Genomic DNA, 19718 nt, shown 5'->3' with positions numbered 1-19718 from the left:
GTGTGTGTGTCCAAGAACAGCACGGTTGCTACCTTTGCCTGTAGAGAAATGGACGTTAGGCTATGAAGTGGGCCTGGAGATCCCTTAAGGCAACTCCAACAGGCAAGACATGACTCTTGGCTGGGAACGCTATCTGTACCTTTGAGGTCTTTACACAGAGTTTTCTAGGAACGTGGCACAGGAGCAAAAATAATATGCAAAGTCATCTGTGCCGTAGGCTTGCTTGGTTCCTCGGGAGCTATTTTCATGTTAGGGGGTCCACCTTCCAAGACAAACTTGATCAACCCGGAGGCAGGAGGGGATGTTTTACTTCCACAGTTGTCAATGGAATGACAAAGCAGCAGCACATTCTGGTGATCTCAGAAGCCTGATGTGACCAGTTAGACATCAGGATCCCTGAAAAGCCCTACAACTTTGCAAGCCAGCGTGGCAGGTTCTTTGGCCTGGGGCAAACTCACAGAATGAGGATTTAACTGCCCATTTGCTATTTGGTAACTTGAGTAGCCAGAGATCGGTATTGACTAATCAGAAGAATGGGTCTAGCTTTGTTAGGTGGGTATCTTAGCTGCGCACGTTTGTGGGCACTAAGAGAAACAATGCCCACAACAAAACATCCCAGCCTCACGGCAACCCGCTGAGAAGAGCCCGTCTCTCATCAAGATAAATGGCATATTCACTTACATCCTAAAACAAAATGGGCCACAGGACTACCGAACAAAAGCTAATCTGGAGAGTTTTCTTAATTGGCTGGGCTTTCTGATAAAAACATGAGGGGGGGGGAGATATTAATGCAAAAGTGTTTTGGTCCTTGTGTGTAAATCCGATTGGTCATAAGTTGCTTGGTGGGTCTCTCATGATGATGGAAGCTAGGGAGAATTTCTGAAAAGAAACTTTGCCTGAGAGATGAGATCAAGAATGAAGGCCAGAGAGCTGACCTGTGAGTTTTCTTTATCAACCAGACAAAAGTGATTGAATGATATTAGTTATACTTTAACTCCTCAGGAGCCTTTCAGAAGGGATGGGACAAGCCCCCCCCACCCCACCCCATGAAGAGTCAGGGCATACAAAAGGGGAAGAATTTTTTGTTTTTTAGTCCCCCATCCTTCTAATTCTGGGTCCATTCATCATGTCATGGGAACGTCTCTCATTGGCTGTAGGTTGGGTGGGAGGTGGGGCAGAAAGAAGGTCCGGAGCAGAGGTCAATACTAACATCTATGTATGTAAAGATCCAAAGGAAAGTGATGAAGTTATAACAGCACTCACCGTTCAGACACACTACCTGCATTTCCAAATCTAAATCCTTTCACCCATCTTCAGGGACATCCTTTTGAAAGTAGAAGGACAAATTAAGGGTTGTGGGAAAGTGTAGATGAAAGAAACATTTTTTAGCTTCAAAGTGAGCCTGGGAGTCTTTAAGTCTTCCTTTTGTTTTGTCTTTCCTAGTTCTCTACACTGTAGGTTTCATAGTACTGTCCCACAAAACTAGCTGTGTGGATTCTCACTCTGCCTCCCAAGTGGACCGTCTGGGTCTTCAAAAGAGATGGTGTAAATTGGAAACCAGGCGGGAAAGATACTTTTGGAGGGAAGCTCTGGAGACTCTGGGATGTGCAACAGGATTTTTCTTTTGTCCAACCATAATGCTGAGATTAAGGTTTAGGGACAAGACTTCCCACACAGCATTCACAAAACCCTGGGGTTGATTTCCAGCACCAAGCAAACCCCCCCCCCCCAGGGCTATCCGAAGACTGACTCATTCCATGCAGAACATATTAGTAATATGCAGATGGATAAAACACAAGCCCTCTCCTTGAGGAGCTCATAGTTTAAAGGGAGAATCAGCCTGTCGTAACTGTTTCCCCTTATAGGCTCAAAAGCTATGTTGGCAATCATAGCTATGTTGGCTATGTTGGCAAAAAGAAAAATCTCCAAGAGAATCTTGAGATGGAAGGAATGGCTTCCTGAGATTAAAGCTGAACTCAGGAGAAGGAAAGGTCTTTTCTTACATTTAGGAGAAATTCTCCAACTCCTTCAATAGTTCATATAACATAGGGTCTCATAAAACCCCCAATCCAGAACCTTGCCCACCCTTCCACTTTGAGATGAGTGGGGAGCCAAGGGCCTGCCTGCTCTAGCACTTCTGTATTGATTGATCTTGCCAACCAACGACAGTCCCTCTAGGATCTCTTGCGTTTCTTCTTGACAGGTCACCTGGAGCCTGGGAGCTGGCCCAGCTCTCTCAAGATTCAGCAGACGCTGGCCTTGAAGGAGACAGTGGTGGTCAATGTTATTTGAGCAGGGTGAGCAGGCCCTGGAGCTTCCTCAGTGCACCATGCAGAAGGCTGCATACTATGAGAACCCAGGACTCTTTGGAGGCTATGCATACAGCAAAGCCACCGATGCTTATGGCTACAGCACTCCTCATCAGCCCTACCCACCCCCTGCTGCTGCCAACTCCCTGGACAGTGACTACCCAGGTTCTGCCTGCTCCATCCAGAGCTCCACACCTCTCCGAGCCCCAGCCCATAAAGGAGCCGAACTCAATGGTAGCTGCATGAGGCCTGGAACTGGGAACAGCCAGGGTGGGGGTGGTGGCAACCAGCCTCCTGGTCTGAACTCAGAGCAGCAGCCACCACAACCTCCTCCTCCACCACCTACCTTGCCCCCATCTTCACCCACCAATCCTGGAGGTGGAGTGCCTGCCAAGAAGACCAAGGGTGGGCCCAATGCCTCTAGCTCTTCAGCCACCATCAGCAAGCAGATCTTCCCCTGGATGAAAGAATCCCGACAGAACTCCAAGCAGAAGAACAGCTGTGCCACTTCAGGTAGCTCTCTGCGTGGATCATCCCTGCTCCACTCCCTCCATGGGCCCCTGAGAGCATACTTACTGCCCAGGAGCCAGGGCAACCATAGCAGCGATATATCCCTCCTCCCCTTGTGTAGAAATGCCTGTCCTTTTTAGTGACTCTGATTGAATACTCACCTTGCAGGAGATAAGACACTCTTTCATTACTGGTGCCATTGCTGGACCAGTCTCACGCTTATTAACGGCAGGTTTTTCTTTACACTGACTATTATCTGCCTTCCCGGGCTGCTGGTCATGACTCATCTTCCTCTTGTACCCAACAGCCCTTCAAAGGTGAAGATAGGCCAGGTGTAGCTGTGTTCACCTGTGACCCCACCACTTGAGGCTGAGGCAGGAGGATCTTGATGTCAAAAGGAGAGCCTGGAGGAAAGTATAGTGAGTTTCTGGACACCATTAAGAGACCTAGTCTCAGGACAGAAACCCAAGTCAAAGCAAACACCATCCAAAAGCCAAAGAAAAAGAACCATGCTTAAAGATGTTATAAACATTATCCATTTGCTTTATTTATTTTCCCAGAGAACTTTAAAATAGATGTGTGGTAATATCCTCATTTTCCACGTGTCCACACAACTGCACAGTGGTGGACTTGGATCTAATGAGTAAGACTTCTGGGCCTTCAAGGCCTACCTGTGAGACTCAGCCCACTCTAGTGAATCTATAACAGAGAAGAACATTTTCTAGGGGGAAGAGAATAGTTTGGAACAAGAGCAGCTTTTGTTTTCTGACTCTTGAAAGGGAGACCCTAGAGCCGAGAAAGACTTCTCTTGGTCCTCTCAAGTATGAAAGAACCTGGGCACAGCGAGGGGCAGGCGCCTTGTCACTGCTCACACTGCTGCTTTTTGAAATTTCCTGGCCTTGTGTTCTTCATGGGGTTTATTTCCCAGGACCAGGGCTAGGCTGAGGCCTGGGATATGATTTGCTACCAGGTCTAGGTCCTGTTGCCTGATGCTCCCTGGGCTGTTGATCCTAGAAAAAAGTGTCTTCCTGCCTGAAAGCTACTCTTCTGCCCCTCCCTCCTTAGCTCAGACACAGGCCCTCCCTCCCAGGAGAAATCCATTTGTCTTCCCAGTGAAAGAGTGGACAAGCAGCTGAGGAGTGGCAGGGGAGGCCACGCCAGTGCTGAGGCTGCTGCTCTTACCAATGCCACATGCAGCATGCTTTTTTCCTGGCCTTGGGATCCCCCAAAACTCAAGGGCAGGAGTGTGTGTGTGTGTGTGTGTGTGTGTGTGTGTGTGTGTGTTTACCTCCCTGACTTTGGGTGCACCTGGCTGGAGCAAAGTGCCAGGCCCTCTACCCACTTCTTTGGAGTGTTTGACCTGTAAACAAACAAGGCAAACTGGAGCTGCCACCCATCCCTTCTGATCCCCCAGCTCCCAGCCTGCAGAGGTTGGGAGGGGCGCTCAAAGAAGTCTGGCTTTTTTGGTGGGGAGCCTCACATGGCCTCCGGGTTGAGACTAAAGGATGGGCTAGGATGGAGGGGAAGAAAGAAAGGGCAAGGGAAAGCGGACGTTACAGGTGCGATTGACAGTCGGGCCTACAGGTGTGTCGATTGGGTGCTCCCTCAGACTGTGACCTCTCCAACCCCCCCTCACCCTACCCTAGACAGGGGACCGAGGGGAGCGGGGGGGGGGGGAGGGAGGTGGAGGCTGAGAAGCACCGCTTTCCGTGCCGAGGGTTCCCACTCCTGGCTCAGCACCCTCTCTGTCTCCCTCCTTGCCCAGGAGAGAGCTGCGAGGATAAGAGCCCCCCGGGCCCGGCGTCCAAGAGAGTGCGCACTGCGTACACGAGCGCGCAGCTGGTGGAGCTGGAGAAGGAGTTCCACTTCAACCGCTACCTGTGCCGGCCGCGCCGCGTGGAGATGGCCAACCTGCTGAACCTCACCGAGCGCCAGATCAAGATCTGGTTCCAGAACCGCCGCATGAAGTACAAGAAGGACCAGAAGGCCAAGGGCATCCTGCATTCTCCCGCGGGCCAGTCCCCGGAGCGCAGCCCTCCTCTCGGAGGGGCGGCGGGCCACGTGGCCTACTCCGGCCAGCTGCCGCCGGTGCCCGGCCTGGCCTACGACGCACCCTCGCCTCCCGCTTTCGCCAAATCGCAGCCCAACATGTACGGCCTGGCCGCCTACACGGCGCCGCTCAGCAGCTGCCTGCCGCAGCAGAAGCGCTACGCCGCGCCCGAGTTCGAGCCGCACCCCATGGCGAGCAACGGCGGCGGCTTCGCCAGCGCCAACCTGCAGGGCAGCCCGGTGTACGTGGGCGGCAACTTCGTCGACTCCATGGCGCCCGCGTCCGGGCCGGTCTTCAACCTGGGCCACCTCTCGCACCCGTCTTCGGCCAGCGTGGACTACAGCTGCGCCGCGCAGATCCCTGGCAACCATCACCACGGACCCTGCGACCCTCACCCCACCTACACAGATCTCTCGGCTCACCACTCCTCTCAGGGACGCCTGCCCGAGGCCCCCAAACTGACACATCTGTAGCGGATGCCACCGGCCTGGCGCAATCACCTCTCTGGTTTTAGTGGCGGGGGTGGTGGGGGCGGGGCGGGGCCCGAGGGGCAGCTCGGGGAGGGGGACCCCTCCCCGATCTGGCCTGGCCAGAAGCCTCACGAATCTGGGGCCTCCAGCGGCCGAGGCTAAGGCTCCATAAATCAGCCGCAAGGATCCTCCCCCCGAGAACCTGCCAGCGCCCTACGCTGCGGGCCGAGGGACTCTAATCTGGTAATGGTGTCCCTAAGGTAAGTCCGAGACCCACCCTTGGCGTGTCCTGGAGAGGGACTAGAGCCCGGAGAATGCCGGGCCCGGCCCCTTCGTCTAGCTTAGTTTCAGAGACCTTAATTTATGATGCTCCTTCCCCCACCTGTAAAGATTTCATCGGACTAAACGATCTGTATTTATTATTTGAAGCGAGTAATTTCGTTTCCCTGCTTATTTATCCTCGTCTTAATGTATTTATGTGTATATTTGTAGGATTCTCCAGCCGGGCCTAGGTACGCGCTGCCAGGCCTTGGGGGCCACGTTTCATCTCTTTAGTCCCCTGGGTCTGAACTAGTCGAGAAGGTAGTGTTGAAGAGTTGTAACCGTGGCTGGTGTTTGTAGTTGATGTCAAGGACTGGGATCACAAATGGTCCTTCCTGGGTAGTCAGGCCGCCCGGTGGCAGCGCGCGGCCCACGCTCGTCGCTTCTCAACAGCCAAGCCCTCCCCACTCGACACAGCTTCCTGATTTCAAATTGTCTGGTACTATTTGAACAAACATTTAGAATAAAATTTTTTTTTCTCAGTTGGAAGTGTATCTGTGTTAATCACACGTATTTGCAGGCAGGTCACTCGGCCTTTATCCCGCTGTAAGACCAAGAAAAAAAAAATTTTTTTTTAAAAAAAGAACACTCTGAAAAAGTATTTTATTTATTCGGAACCTATTGGCGTGGAGAAATAAATACTTGATTACACTGAAGCTAGTGAGGAGAGGACGCCAACCTCGAAATAGCCTAAGCGGGCTGGTTGCAACAGGGCTTTGCCAAAGCCGCACCTGCATGGCTCTTTCTACCACTTCTTTCTATACATGGTCGTCACGTGGGGGGACGGTTCGTTTTTCTTTTTCTGCATTAAATAATAAAAAATAAACTTTGGGAAAAAACCCTGACAATCAAAAAGAAAAAAAAAAAGCATAAGACAAACAGGAAGAATTAAGCTAGGAAATGCTAAGGTGATGGAAAAAGAACCGATCACGGACAGGATCACCGAGGGTTTTTGTTTTTGTTTTTTTCTAGGAAGTGCTCAAGAATTTTTTTTTCTATTGTAATTGTAATGGTGAGTAGTTCCTTTCTGAAGAAAACAAACGTCCTCCATAATGTAAAATGATAAAAGCTTCATTAATGGAACATGACACTTATAAACAAACACCTTGTTTACTCCTGTTTCTTTGTGCAAAACGGGCAAAAAGTCTACAAAATTTATAATCGTTCTGTAAATATTAGTGTGGTTCTAGCCAGGGTCGGGCACTTACACCCACTTCTGTAGAAGGGGCCGCTTGGTTTTAAAAAGGCCTTCAGACAAGGTTCAATTATTTTGTATTTCAACAAAGTCCACCCACGCATTTCTATTTGGTTTGGCAACTGTGCAACTCCCACCGCCAGCCTGGTGGCACGAGGTGAATTCCTATTGTGTGGAAAGAACTGCTCTGGTGGGGCAACAGCCGCTTTCTGCTTGGCTGTTTGTGTTTCGCTCAGTAATGATGGCTCAAAATAATATTTAGTTTCCTTGTTCCTTTGTGCTGTTTTTAAAATGGCATGTTAGGCTGGGGGTTGGGGGTAGCCCTTTGCTAAATTCCACTCTATCTGAGCAAGTATAAAGTATATATGTTGTAGAATCGTATCAACAGAATAAATGACTTCAATTGAAGGCATATTTTACCCACTTTCAAGGCTTAACGTTGTTTTCTCGGAAACTTGCATTCATAGGCAGAATTTATAATTGTAAGAAATTATTTTTTAAGCTGGTGAGGAAATCGAAGAGGAGCTAGCTGCCTTGTGGGGACCGCAGCCACCTTTCTTAACTGGCTAAATATTAAATAGATGAATTGTCAGGCTGTTTAGATTCAATCCGGCTTCTCTCATCTCCTCTTCATACCATAAATAATAATAAAAATACATAATGCATCATGGCTGCAGGCGGTTCCCAGCGCGGTGTGTTACCGCAGGAGGATCTGCTGAGTCTGCGGGTGTCTGCAAAACCCCAAGTGTCATCTGTGGCTCGGGCTTCATGGATTAGACTTTAAACAGCGTCTAGCCCGGCTGACATCAGCTTCCTCTCGCACATAGGCTCTCAGGAAGTGTCAGGCCGGGGGCTCCCACTCCAGGCCCCCGCCGCCTCCCAGGCCCGGCTGTGGCGTGTTGGGGGAGGGGAGGGGGCCCGCTAGGACCAGACCTGCCGCCTCCTCCGGGCTCCCGGTGTTCTGGAGACTTCAGAGAACCGCTTGTTTCTTCCCTGCCCCTCCCGTGGGTCACGTGACGGGCACCCTCGCTCCTAGCGTGGGTGGGGGCGGCGGCGGGTGGTGGGAGGGCGCGCTCCCACGCGGCCGCCCGGCCGGCAGAGCTGGGCCCGCGGCACAACCATTTAAAACTTCATAAATTATAAACAAGCCGCCCTGGCCTTCGCCATAAATTCCGCTTCTCTTGAGCCTGCAATTAGCGTGAGGAAGCACCCACGTCTAAACCCGGGCGAGCGCCCTCCGAAGGGCCCAGCGGCCCGGGCTTGCCAGCCTTTATTTATTTCCCGGTGCCACCCCCTCCGCGCCCGAGCTTTGCACACAGCCGCCTCCTCCCCCGCCACCGCGGGCGGCGCGCACTCCGCTGGGTTCCCGCTCAGCCTCGGAAGGTCACAATAGCGGCTCTATCCGCCGAGGCGCCGGCCGCCTCCTCCCTCCAGGGTCTCCGCGAAGCAAAGAAAGAGGAGTGGGGGAGGGGAGCCCGGCCAGCGATGGCGCCGGGGTCCTCAGGCCTCTGCTCTCGCTTCGCCACTCGCGGCAGGAGCTGGTGCGGGAAGATGGCAAAGGAAGGGAATCCTCACCCTAGCTTGTCTCAAGACGGGTGCTCTGGGGCAGAGGAACATTGCCCCAAAGCGATCAGGTCTGCCAGAAGCCCATTGTGCCAGCGGCTTCCTTTCTGGTCCTCTGAACAGAAGCTCTTAGCCACAGCAGGGGGCTATGCCAGAAAGGAGGGATATCCCGGCCTCTCCTGGGGGTGCCTGGGGGTGTTGGTCTTGGGAGGTCTTCTTTTGCTGAAGGGCAAGGGTGGTTTAGTTCTGGCCTTGGCCAGCCCTTCTTTTTTTCTCCAAAGCTTTTGGGGCGGGTGGTGGTGGTGGTGGTGTTAGGATGGCTGTGGATCTCCGTTAGAGCTGAAGAACTTCAGATCTGAAGGAAAGAGACCAGGTCGTTGAGCCTGGTTTATGGGGTGGTTGTTATTTGGGTATTCCTGGTTGTTCTGTCCAGGCAATCAGATATGGGTTCCAGTGGGATGACAGGCTCGCCCTGCTGCAAGATGGAGGTGGGGGTGGAGGAAGAGGGAACGTTTCCCTTGCATCCCAGGAAACCTCAGGATCCATCCTCGAGTGGAATGCCTAGGCCCAGTTGAGTTAGCCACGGGGTGGGAAGTTGCTTTGGATGGCCCTGGAGGGCAGCTCTGGCCACGGGTGAGGAGGTAAGAAATCGGGCCATCAAGTACATATTCTGCCTTCTGGATTTCAGACCAAAGCCTCCTTCAGGGACCCGACAGAGAACAAAACCCGCCTCTCGTGGAGGCATTAAGTTAGCCGTCCGTTGTACCTCTTCTTTGTGAGGCTTTCCTGTGGGAGCCAGGGAGAGAGCAGGCAGCTAGTACCTCCCTTTGGTTCAGCCCAGAGTCCAGCCCTCTTTCAGTCAGCGAATCATCGGCTTCTGAGGCCCCGGAGGCTGTTAACTTTGCTGAACAAGACTCCCCAAGTTTCTGTCTATAAGAACTACTAAAAGAGTGATTTCCTGCCCTAGCTACCGTCCTTTCTCCCTCACTCTGTACCACCTCACTGGCCCTGTAGGGAAGCGACCTTCCAGCCAGCAGGCTCAGAGGCCCAGGCTCTCCATCTGCTGAGGAGGACTCCAGTGGGTGTATGTTTGAATAACAAAGAGGTTCCTTCCAATCATAACTGCTCCACTTATTTGACATCCCCCCCCACGGGGGGGGTAGCGCAGAATCTTGTTTAAGCCTTCAATACTCGAGGGGTCGTCACGGGTCTGTTTTGATACTACCAGAATTTGGTGGAAAAGTCCTTCAAGAAACTCCCTCAAGAGTTGGATAATCCCAGTTTCCCGGCCTCGGAAGGTCCTCTTCATCTGGGCCATCTTTGACAAAACTTTGGTCCTTCTTTGAGAAACTTAAAGAAAATAGCAGCAGAAGTTTGTGAGTATGTGAGAGGCAGGAAGCCCATACCCAACCCTCCTGGTTTTTCCTCCTCACTCCTGGGCACTGCAACTTTCCAGACGGGGTGTGTTTAGAACCTGGGTCAACAGACCTTTGGGCATTGAGACACTTGGCAAGCAGAGCCTGAGCTGTGCCCAGCCAATCCTTCCCTAACCCACGCCTTTGAGGGCTTGCTCGCTTAGATTTCTCTCTCAGAAGGCCTGGATGGCTAGAGGGTGAATCGTCTGCCCTTCCCGCTGGTGCTGAGGGAATGTTGGCTGGAGAGGACATCACATAAGGCTCATGGTTGCCTTGTTGTCTGCTCTACAAATGTTCTTACCTTTGGGGTCCAAGGTCTGTGTCAAATGGATTTATAAACCTGGCCCGAAGCCCTTGCTTAAACGTTTCCCTCAGGTCTCACATTCTGCTTGTCAAGTTGCAAAGTTCAAAGACAAACCATTTTAGGTCAGGCCCAGTGTGAAGCAAACTGAAAAGACTCCCCACGTGGTGGAAGGCCCAAGGCACAGAGAGAGATGGATGCCAACATGCCACCCACCCACTCCAGCCTGAGGGGTGGAGGGCATTGCGTGAGTTTTCTTGTTCTACATCTTGTGATAATTATCTTTAAAAACAACCTAGGAGTTGAACTGATGGTTAATGTGGCGGGTGGCGAATATGCACTTTCCCACAGCCCACTTGACTGGGTCCTTTGGCTAGTCAACAAGGTCTGAAAAAATTACCAATGTGAGGTTTAGCATTAGAGGGGACCAGAGGAAGAGGAGATCTTCGTATGAGCCAGAATTCTCGGAGAGCTTTGGTACAGATGCATTGAGCAGGTGGACCAGAGGAGCTGAGACTTAAACCAGGCCGCGAGGGCCTGTGAGTAAGGCCCTTTCTTAAAGAAAGGAGACTGGAAGATGCTTTAATGGCTCTATTGTTCACTTCCTTGGCCTGCAAACACCCTATCCCAGCCCTCCCTTCTCAGCGCAGCGCGGGAAAGTGGGTCACACGAGGAGAGCTCTGGGGAGTTGGTCCCAGCGCCCCTCACTCTCGCCATCCCCGCGCCTGGCAGAGGACACAAAGAAAGCCTGGACTCACCCGGGGTCACCTGAAGCAGGAGGCTGGGGGGCGGGTTCCAGTCTCCGAGCTCCGGTCGCCCGTGGGGACAGTAGCTGCCGCCTGCCCGGGGAGGCCGGGCGCCCCCCCCCCCCCAAAGCCCGCCGGGCCCGCAGCCGCCCGCCCGCCGGTGCTCCCGCACCCACCTGGCACCCGCCCGCAAAGACAAACGGTGAGTCAATCACCCACCGGCTGGCGGTCGCGTCCTCCGAGCCCGCCCCGGAGGCGGGGTGGGGAGTGGGGTTTCTCTGTGTGTGTGTCTGGGGTGGGGGGCGGGAAAGGTTAGTCCTATTAAGAGTTCATCAATCACCGTTTGTGCACTTTTCGCGCGACAGCGGTTCCTCCTGCTTTGGAGCAAGTCTGGGCCAGCTGGGAGCCGACCAGAAACCGCAAGCGGAGGAGACGCTGGCGCTCCGGGGGAGCGCGAAGGGAGGGCGCGACGCACGGCCCGGGCCCCGCACTCCACCGGGCCAGCAGCGGCGAGGGCGGCCCTTCAGGAGCGCAGGGACGCGCCGGCCAGAGGGCAGGGCCACGACTCGCTCTTGAGCTCTACCAGCAAGGACCTCGAACTTCGCAGCAAGCCAGCACCCACGCTAGCCTCTGACCCTTGGTGACCCGCATTCCCGCCTACTCCAATGACACTCACACAGGCAGCTCTATTCCTAGAAAGGGGGAAAAAAAAACCTCTCCGAAGGCAGGGCAAGAAAAATCCCAATGAATCAAGGTTTCTTATTGACCCCAAGTCTGCCTGCAGGCCTCTTTTGCGTGGGCTTAAGTAGGTCAAGGCTGCTATTGAACTTGGAGTAAACTTGAAGGCCATTTAAAGTTACAAAAAAGTATACACAGCATCTTTGTCTAATGTAGCAACAAGACTCCTAAGTATTTTTTTCTTCTTCAGCTCTTTGGAGGGTTCATTTTAGTAATATCATAAAGGAAAGCCTGGAAGTTTCTAGAGACATTCATGAACCTTGGAATTGTTTGCAGCAGGCCGGTTGGGTGGACTAGGTGGTGACACATTCCTTTGCCACTTCTGGAGTGGTAAATGCTGTCAGTAAATTCCAAACGCCTTGTCCTAGTCTCCCTAGTGCCCTTTTCTCCGGGTGGCAGTGGTTAAAATGTTTCAAGCTGCATTGCTCATCAAAGTCCTAGCCCTGTCCTTCCTTCTCCAGCCTTCCTCTTTGCCCTCATTATTTGGGGGTGACAATCAACTTATTTGGGAAAAAAAAGTCCCGCTACCATTTTGCTTCAGACAGAAGGTGAGGCATTCAAGCCTCACACAATACCCCAACCCACTGAGCAATAAAAACACAAATCCTGCTGTTCTCTGCTCAGTTTCTCCCTCCTGATCTTCCACCAAATCCAGTTCCTGTGTGCACTGTGTTGTGCTGTGGGATATAAGGCTGTGATGAGGAAGAGAGATACTTTTAAAAACAGCCCGATAGGGCTGCACTGTTCGCTCACACTGTTCCCGGAATAGAGAAAAGAGCCCTTAACCATACGGTAGTGTCAGACAGGCTACTCAGGTGATTTTGGGTTCTTCAAGAGCTTAGATTTTTTTCAGGTCAGTGAAGAAAGAACAAGCCAGGCAGAGAGGAGAACTTGTGTGAAAAAAAAAAGATGAAAAGAGAAGAAAGAGCCTGGGGAGGAGTTTGAATAGGGCGCCATGAGTGGGAAGAGAGTTTCTGCAAGGTTTGGGCCTCTCCTGTGGGCAGGAGCTGCTGAGTCAGGTGTTCAGCTAACTGGGGTCACCGCATCTTAATGAAGAGGATAGTTAAGTGTAGGGACAGTAACAAGGAGGCTGAGAAGAAAAGGCATTTAAGAGGTTGGACTCGAAGGACCGGGTGATAAGCTGAATGAGTAAAACAGGAGTTGTGACACTAACTCCTACCTTTCTGTTTGGAGGGCCTGAGTGGGAGTCAAGCCATCAACCACAGTGAACAGAGGAGGAGGAAGAGACTGGAAAGGAAGGAATCTCATGAGCTCAGTTCAGGTCTACGTTGTGTTTTCCACTTCGCTGCTGCTACACTGCAACTCACTTAATCTTTCTGAACTTCACTTTTATCAATGAAACAGTCAATAAGGGTATCTACTTATAGGTTTATCATCATAAGTGTAGGGGAGAGAGAGAGAGAGAGAGAGAGAGAGAGAGAGAGAATTGTTATCTTCACCAGGCCCAAGTGAATGTTCTATATAAAGCTAAAACCAAGAGGAAACATACCCCACCCTCATTATGTCGGTCAATACTTAGATCCTGGGTGGCCGCAGGGAAATAAGTCCCCGGGAAATTAAGAACAACACCACCCTATTGCTTCCCAGATATTGAATCCAAGCTAATGGTTAGGGCGAGGTCAGATCAGATTACTAATCAAAGCCCCCTGCTTCCAGTGGGTGCTCTCTGGAGAATTCACATAGAAATGTGGTCTTGGGATCAGACCACTAAAGAAGAGGCCTCTTAGCTGACGTCCAAAAGCGCGCGCGCGTGCGCGTGTGCGTGTGTGTGTGTGTGTGTGTGTGTGTGTGTGTGTGTTTAATATCACATGTCTATCAGGGGATGCTAAAGTTCCATAAGCTCTATGAGGAACAGTACACTATAAAAAAAAAAAAAAAAAGCATTGGGCATCTGACCCCGGGCATTAACAGGGGTGTGGCTACAAGTTGCTTGTCTTTTCTGTACCAGTTATCATCTGTGAAATAGATCAGATAAGAGAAAAACAAATGACATTTTATAGGATGCTGGATGGGTAAATAAGAGGTGAAATTTTCTACTTATCAGATTAAAAAAAAAAAAGCCAAACCTTTAATATCCCGATGATTTGGTGAGGGTGTTAGAACACAGGAGTTCTGATAAGTCAGTGACTGATTGAAATTTAAGATGAGTTTTTGTTTGTTTGAGGCAGGATTTTTCTCAATTGCCCAGACTGTGCCTTGAACTTTTCTTTTTTAAGAGATGTATTTTATTTTATGTGTCTGACACCTTCGTTTGAATGTAGATATGTGCACTACATGCTCGGTGTCTAAGGAGTTCAGAAGAAGGTTTAAGTTTCCTGGAAGTGGCGTTCAGACAGTTTACTGCCATTTGGGTGGCGAGAATCAAATCCAGGTCCTCTGGAAGGGCAGAGGCAGGGGTCCTTAAGCACTGAGCCATCTCTCCAGCCTCGGATTGCATTCCTGATCCTCCTTCCTCTTGAGTGCTGGAATTACAAGCATGTGTGGCCATACCTCTCTCTACCTTGCTTCACATTGCTGGTGTGTTTTTTGAGACAGAGCTTCTCTGTGCAGCCCTGGCTATCCTGGACTCACTTTGTAGACCAGGCTGGCCTTGAACTCACAGAAATCCATCTGACTCTGCCTTGCAAGTACTGAGATTAAAGGCCTGAGCCACCACGGCCTAGCTTCAAGAAATTTCTTAATGGGTAAAAAATTGTATATGTGTATTAACTAGCAAAATCAAGTAAGTAAGTACACACAGTAGAACAGTGTGAAGTTTCAAAAGTTGGCTGGGAGGTTCTGTGTGTATTTTGTATGGGAAGATCTTAAGATACAATGAAGGAAAAAACACAAGTGCTATAGGACCCTCTCTAGCAGGCTACCATTGGGGGACAGGAACTGTTCATGTATGAAGTGTCTCTGGAGAGATGGCTCAGCGGTTTAGAGCACTGGCTGCTCTTCCAGAGGACTCATGTTTAATCCCCAGCACCCTCACGGCAGCTCACAGCTGTCTGCAACTCCAAGACCTGACACCCTCACAGAGACATACATGCAGGCAAACCACCAATGAACATAAAAGTCAGAAGTAAATTTAAAAAGTGTCTCTGAAAAAAATATTCATAAAAAGAGTAAAATTGGTTCCTTATGTGAAGAGGTACTAGACAGCTGGGGACAAGAGTGAAAGAAAAACTTCACTGCATTCTGCTTTGAATGAGCCACACAATTGTCAATTAAAAAAATAAAGCAATTAAAAATTCATTACTGATTAAACATAAATTACTTATTTATAAAATTTATTATTATTATTACAATAGTTTATGGGCACAGAACCCCAGGGATTTGTGAATGCTAGGCAAATGCAATAACATTGAGCTACATCCCAGCTGTCAAAGCAACAGATTAGGAGCTGAGAAATGGCTTACCAGTTGAGAGCACTGGCTACTCTCCCAAAGGACCTAGATTTGATTCTCGGCACCCACATAGCAGCTAAGAATGGTATCTCCAATTCCAGGGGCTATGATGCCCATATTCTAGCCTTTGTGGGCCCTGTACCTATGTATTAAATGTATATACATACAGGCAAAACATCTAAATACATAAAACAACTTAAGCAACAGGTTATAAGTGGTTAGTACATATGTATCACATTAGTACATGCCTGTGTGTATTCATACATATCTTTAAAAATATGAACACAGGGCCCAGAGAATTGGCTCAGTGGTTAAGGGCACTACACTTGTTCTTGTGAAAGACCTGGGCTTGATTTCTAGCACTTACATGGAGGCTCACCATCTCTTTGGGCACTAAGCATACAAATGGTGTACAGACACAAACACATAAAATAATAAATATAAATCTTAAAAAAAAGAGTGTGGTGTTGCACACCTTTGAAAATGTGAATACAACAGACAGTGGAAGGCCTTTATAAAAACTGTACCAAAGACAGAAAAATATAGTAATCCATCTCCTACAAATAAGAAGAGAATAGCATGCTGAGAATTTTTTTCCAGTGCTAGGGTCAAACTCCAGGCCTTATGCATACCAGACGCACATTCTACCACCAAACACACCCCAACACTTTTGCCAAGAAAAATTATAGCATATGGTGAAGGGTTAACACGCAAGGGGGTTATAAACTAATAAAGAATTAACACAAACCTATTAGAAATATTAAACCAAAGCCAGGCCATCTTCTGTTTGCTCCTTTTTGCACTTGCTCTACCCAATGAAATCAACTTAGGGTCATCTCTTGTGGTCCTGCGAGGGTTCTGATGATAATCAGCCTCGCTGGAAACATGGAGATCCTGTACCCTTGCAGCTTCATCTTTGCCTACTCATGTTGGAGACTCAGGATGGAGCTACACAAGTCTAATGCACAGGTTTAGCAAACATGTCTGGGAGATGCTCTCCCAGAAACTGGGGCACCTCCTTCAACACTGTTCTGCCTGCAGAACACCAATGCCCACAGATTGACAGTGCCATTGTGCCAGAGCTAAGGGGGCTGCCTTAGCTCTTCCTTTGTCCAGACTGTAGGAAGACCCTGGACTGGAAAGCCCAAGCTCCATCATTTTTGGTAGGATGGCATTTTCTTTCAACTCCTGAGTAGAGCAACTTTCTCCCTAAAACCAAGAGTTTGAACCAGTCATGTCTAAGGTGTCTTTTAGGTTTGCCATCTTACACTGTGGAAGATCAGCCTTTAGAAAGAGGAAGTTAGGCCAAGATACATTTCACCCTTTGGGGAATCTCTGAGGCCCAAGTGCTTCTTCCAGATAATTTGGGAGACAGAAGGAAATGAGAGTTAAAGGACCCATCCTTATTCCTCTGCTTACAGCATTGCTTCAGAAGCACTCCTGGATTTCTCCAAGGAACAGACGCGACAAATTTCACTTCCTACCCATTCAAGGTGAGCTACGGGAATGACTGGCAGAATATGGCCAGCATCAGAAAACACTAACTGGCTAGAAAAACTCGTGAATTTCCTGCTGACCACTTCCTCAAGGTTTATTTATTTATTAATTTATTATTGATGTGTGTATATGTGTGTGTGTGTACACATAAACACACATGTGTGTGGGTGCCCAAGGAAGCCAGGAAAAGGAATTAGATCCTCTGGAGCTGGAGGCTCCATTGCCAGCTGTCCAGTGTGAGGGTTGGTTGCTGACCTCAGGTCTACAAGAGCAGCAGCCTTGTCAACCTCTGAGCTCTCCAGCCACAACTGACCATGTCTGCAAGATGTTTTCTGGAGCTGTAGACCGTTTAGACTTAAGCTTGACCCTTGACATTGATTTGTCTACACTGCTGCTCAGCAAGCTTGCAGACACTGGTGGGGACACTCATGTGTTGCTAGCCCGGTGACACCGCTCCTTCACTCTGCTCATTTCCTTTCAGTTCTGTTCCCCCAACCTCAACTTCCACTGTAGAAATTTTCAAAGTGTAGTTTTGAGTATCCGCAATACGATCACCCAAGAAGCTTGTTAAAATTAAAGATTCCTGTTGGAGCGCTGTCTCAGCAGTTAAGAGCAATGACTGTTCCTCCAGAGGACCTGGGTTCAATTCTTAGCATCCACATGGCAGCTCACAACAGCCTGTAACTACACTTTCAGGGGACCCAACACCCTTACACAGACATGCAGGCAGAACACCAATGCACACAGAAAGAAATAAATCTTAAGGGGTGGGCGCTAGAGAGTGGCTCAGAGGTTAAGAGCACTGTCTGCTCTTCCAAAGGTCCTGAGTTCAATTCCCAGCAACCACACAGTGGCCCAGAACCATCTATTATGAAACCTGATGTCCTCTTCTGGCTTGCAGGCATACATGCAGACAGAACACTGTATACATAATAAATAAATAAATCTTTAAAAAAGACAAAAACAAAACACACTTACTTTTCATTTTAAGCCAGGCAGTGGTGACACCATGACTTTAATGCCAGCACTTGGGAGGCAGAGGCAGAGGCAGGTGGATCTTTGAGGCCAACCTGGTCTGCAGAGTGAACTGCAGGACAGCCAGAACTAAAACAGGAAATCGCTGTCTTGAAAAAACAAACAAACAAACAACAACAACAAAAAAGGATTCCTGAGCTAGACCTGTTTGGGTTAAATTTTTTTTTAAGGGAAAGACACAATGTTCAACTGTTTCCTTAGCGAGGATCCGGTTATCAGATTGCTAATAAGTCTGGAATTCCCGTATTTAGGACCTCTTCATCCAACCTCTATCCTTTGATGGTTGAAGATACTTGAGAGAACTGTGTCCTAATCTATTTTCTCTTAGTCTGGTGAGAAGAGAAAATATCTTGACTCCCTTAATTTAGTCCCATAGGTAAGAAATCACCAGTTCTGCTTCTGATCTGTGGAGTCAAGAGTTTGCTCTTAAGGATCTCCAAGGGTTAGCACGGCAGAGTTTGTGGAGGATGCTCTGCTGTTTCTTAGGATCAACTTTAAACACACAGAAGCCAAGGCCACCAGGAGCCACTGCTTCTACCAGAAAAGAAGCATGCTATTGGAAGAGGAGAGAAAGGTAGTGGGGGAGGGTGGGAATGTGGATGGCTGCTGTGGTGAGCAGACGGGCTATTTCAAAGCATTCCTACATCAAACACACCCGGTAATCAGGCCTCTCTGCTGTAACCTCCCATGGAGAACCCACAGCACCAAGACTCAGAGGGACAGGAGGCCTTTAGGGATTCATGATGTGAACAATTACTAAAATTTGTAAGACATTTCCCCCATACTCTATGGACACTGGAGACAAACTGGATAGTCACTTGAAATATCCTCTATCCATATTTTCATGCACATTCCCCCCAAAAATATCTTCCACTCTCTCTTCAGATAATTATAGACTAAGATTATTCTGGAGTATGAGCTGGGAATACAGTGGCCGAGCACTTACCTAACCTGTGTGAGGTTTGAGTGTGTGATTGTGTGTGTGTGTGTGTGTGTGTGAGAGAGAGAGAGAGAGAGAGAGAGAGATAAAGAGAGAGAGAGAGAGAGAGAGAGAGGACAGAGAGATCTAGTAGACTTAAAATAGAGCAAATGAGGGCAGAATGAATCTTGTTCCTTTGGTTTGAGAATATCTTTTTCTAGGCATAATCAAATGTCCTTACCTAGTGCAGATGGCAAACATCTGCTGAATTTGGGCATAAAATGGCTAGGCTTGGCTTCCAACAGACATTGAGTAAGCCAGCTCAAGGGCTGAGCATGAAGCTCAGCGGGAGAGTGCTTGCTTAGCACGGCCAGGCCCAGGGTGGATGTCTAGCACATCAACACCAAAACCCAAGAACCAGCTCTTGAGGGAAGACAGCAGTCTGAGCTAGGAGCACAGGGTACCCTGAGGACTCAAAGGAGGAGCGAATGGTAAACAGACCTTAGCTCTCTGTTGGCTTCATCTGGGAACTACAGTTGGGACTGGATAAATATGGAACCCTACTCCAACCCCTCACTTCTGATGTTCACTCTCGATACAACTGTGAAAACAAAACAAAACAAAACAACATTTACTTCATTTAAGTTTAGAATACTTTCTGCTTCAAGCAAAGACAAAAAAAAATCTCTCAAAATTTGCTTCAGGGTAAGTAAATAATGTATAGTTTTAGGTGGGAGGCATTTTTTAAAGAGTGGGATTCTACTTTCCATTCAATTCCAAGACCCCATGCCCCTTGTAGCTTTATGCTCAGGCACCTGACACCTTTTCCCCTCCTAATTCCAGGTCCTTTGTCATCACCAGCTCAGCCTCGCCAGCACAATATACTTTGGGTGTAGCTTTGTTTTCTCACAAGTCCACAGGCCTGAAATGGACTCATTCCCTGGACCGGGATGCCTGAGAGTGGAATTTTAGGCAAGGTCTCAATCACTCCTTCAAAGACAACTGGTTACTCACTCTAACTTAGAGACTGTAACGGCTTAGGTTTTCAAGGGCACTCGAATAAACTAAGAGCAGACCCTTTAGGGTCTTCGCCACACAGGCTTTTGGGAAACCACCTTCATTGACTTATAGCTGTGTGTAAATAACCTGTGTTTATTTAACTTAGTATTTTCCCACTGCCCTAAAGAGGAAAACTGCCCTGAAGAGAAATGCTTAAGGAAGTTGGAAAGTTTGTCGATG

General features: G+C 49.1%; 1 protein-coding gene across 1 annotated transcript; it reads left to right on the top strand.

The window, feature by feature from the left end:
- Positions 1-2281: 2281 nt before the first annotated feature.
- Hoxd3 (homeobox D3) lies at positions 2282-5342 on the top strand. The gene is made up of 2 exons (XM_055600351.1): positions 2282-2822; positions 4585-5342. The coding sequence occupies exons 1-2, from the start codon at positions 2282-2284 to the stop codon at positions 5340-5342; spliced, it is 1299 nt and encodes a 432-aa protein (XP_055456326.1).
- The last annotated feature ends 14376 nt before the right edge of the window (positions 5343-19718 follow it).

Source organism: Psammomys obesus, unplaced genomic scaffold, assembly GCF_907164565.1.
Source record: "Psammomys obesus unplaced genomic scaffold, mPsaObe1.curated_primary_1811, whole genome shotgun sequence".
NCBI classification, from domain to species: Eukaryota; Metazoa; Chordata; class Mammalia; order Rodentia; family Muridae; genus Psammomys; species Psammomys obesus.
Note: the sequence above shows the minus strand (reverse complement) of the source record. Positions and strands in the feature narration are given on the sequence as shown.

What these genes read in the sequence shown, in the direction of transcription:
- Hoxd3 (XM_055600351.1), top strand. Translation starts at nt 2,282, where the DNA reads ATGTTATTTGAGCAGGGTGAGCAGGCCCTGGAGCTTCCTCAGTGCACC. An exon ending in GAACAGCTGTGCCACTTCAG is followed by an intron (nt 2,823 to 4,584) that starts GTAGCTCTCTGC and finishes CTCCTTGCCCAG; the next exon opens with GAGAGAGCTGCGAGGATAAG.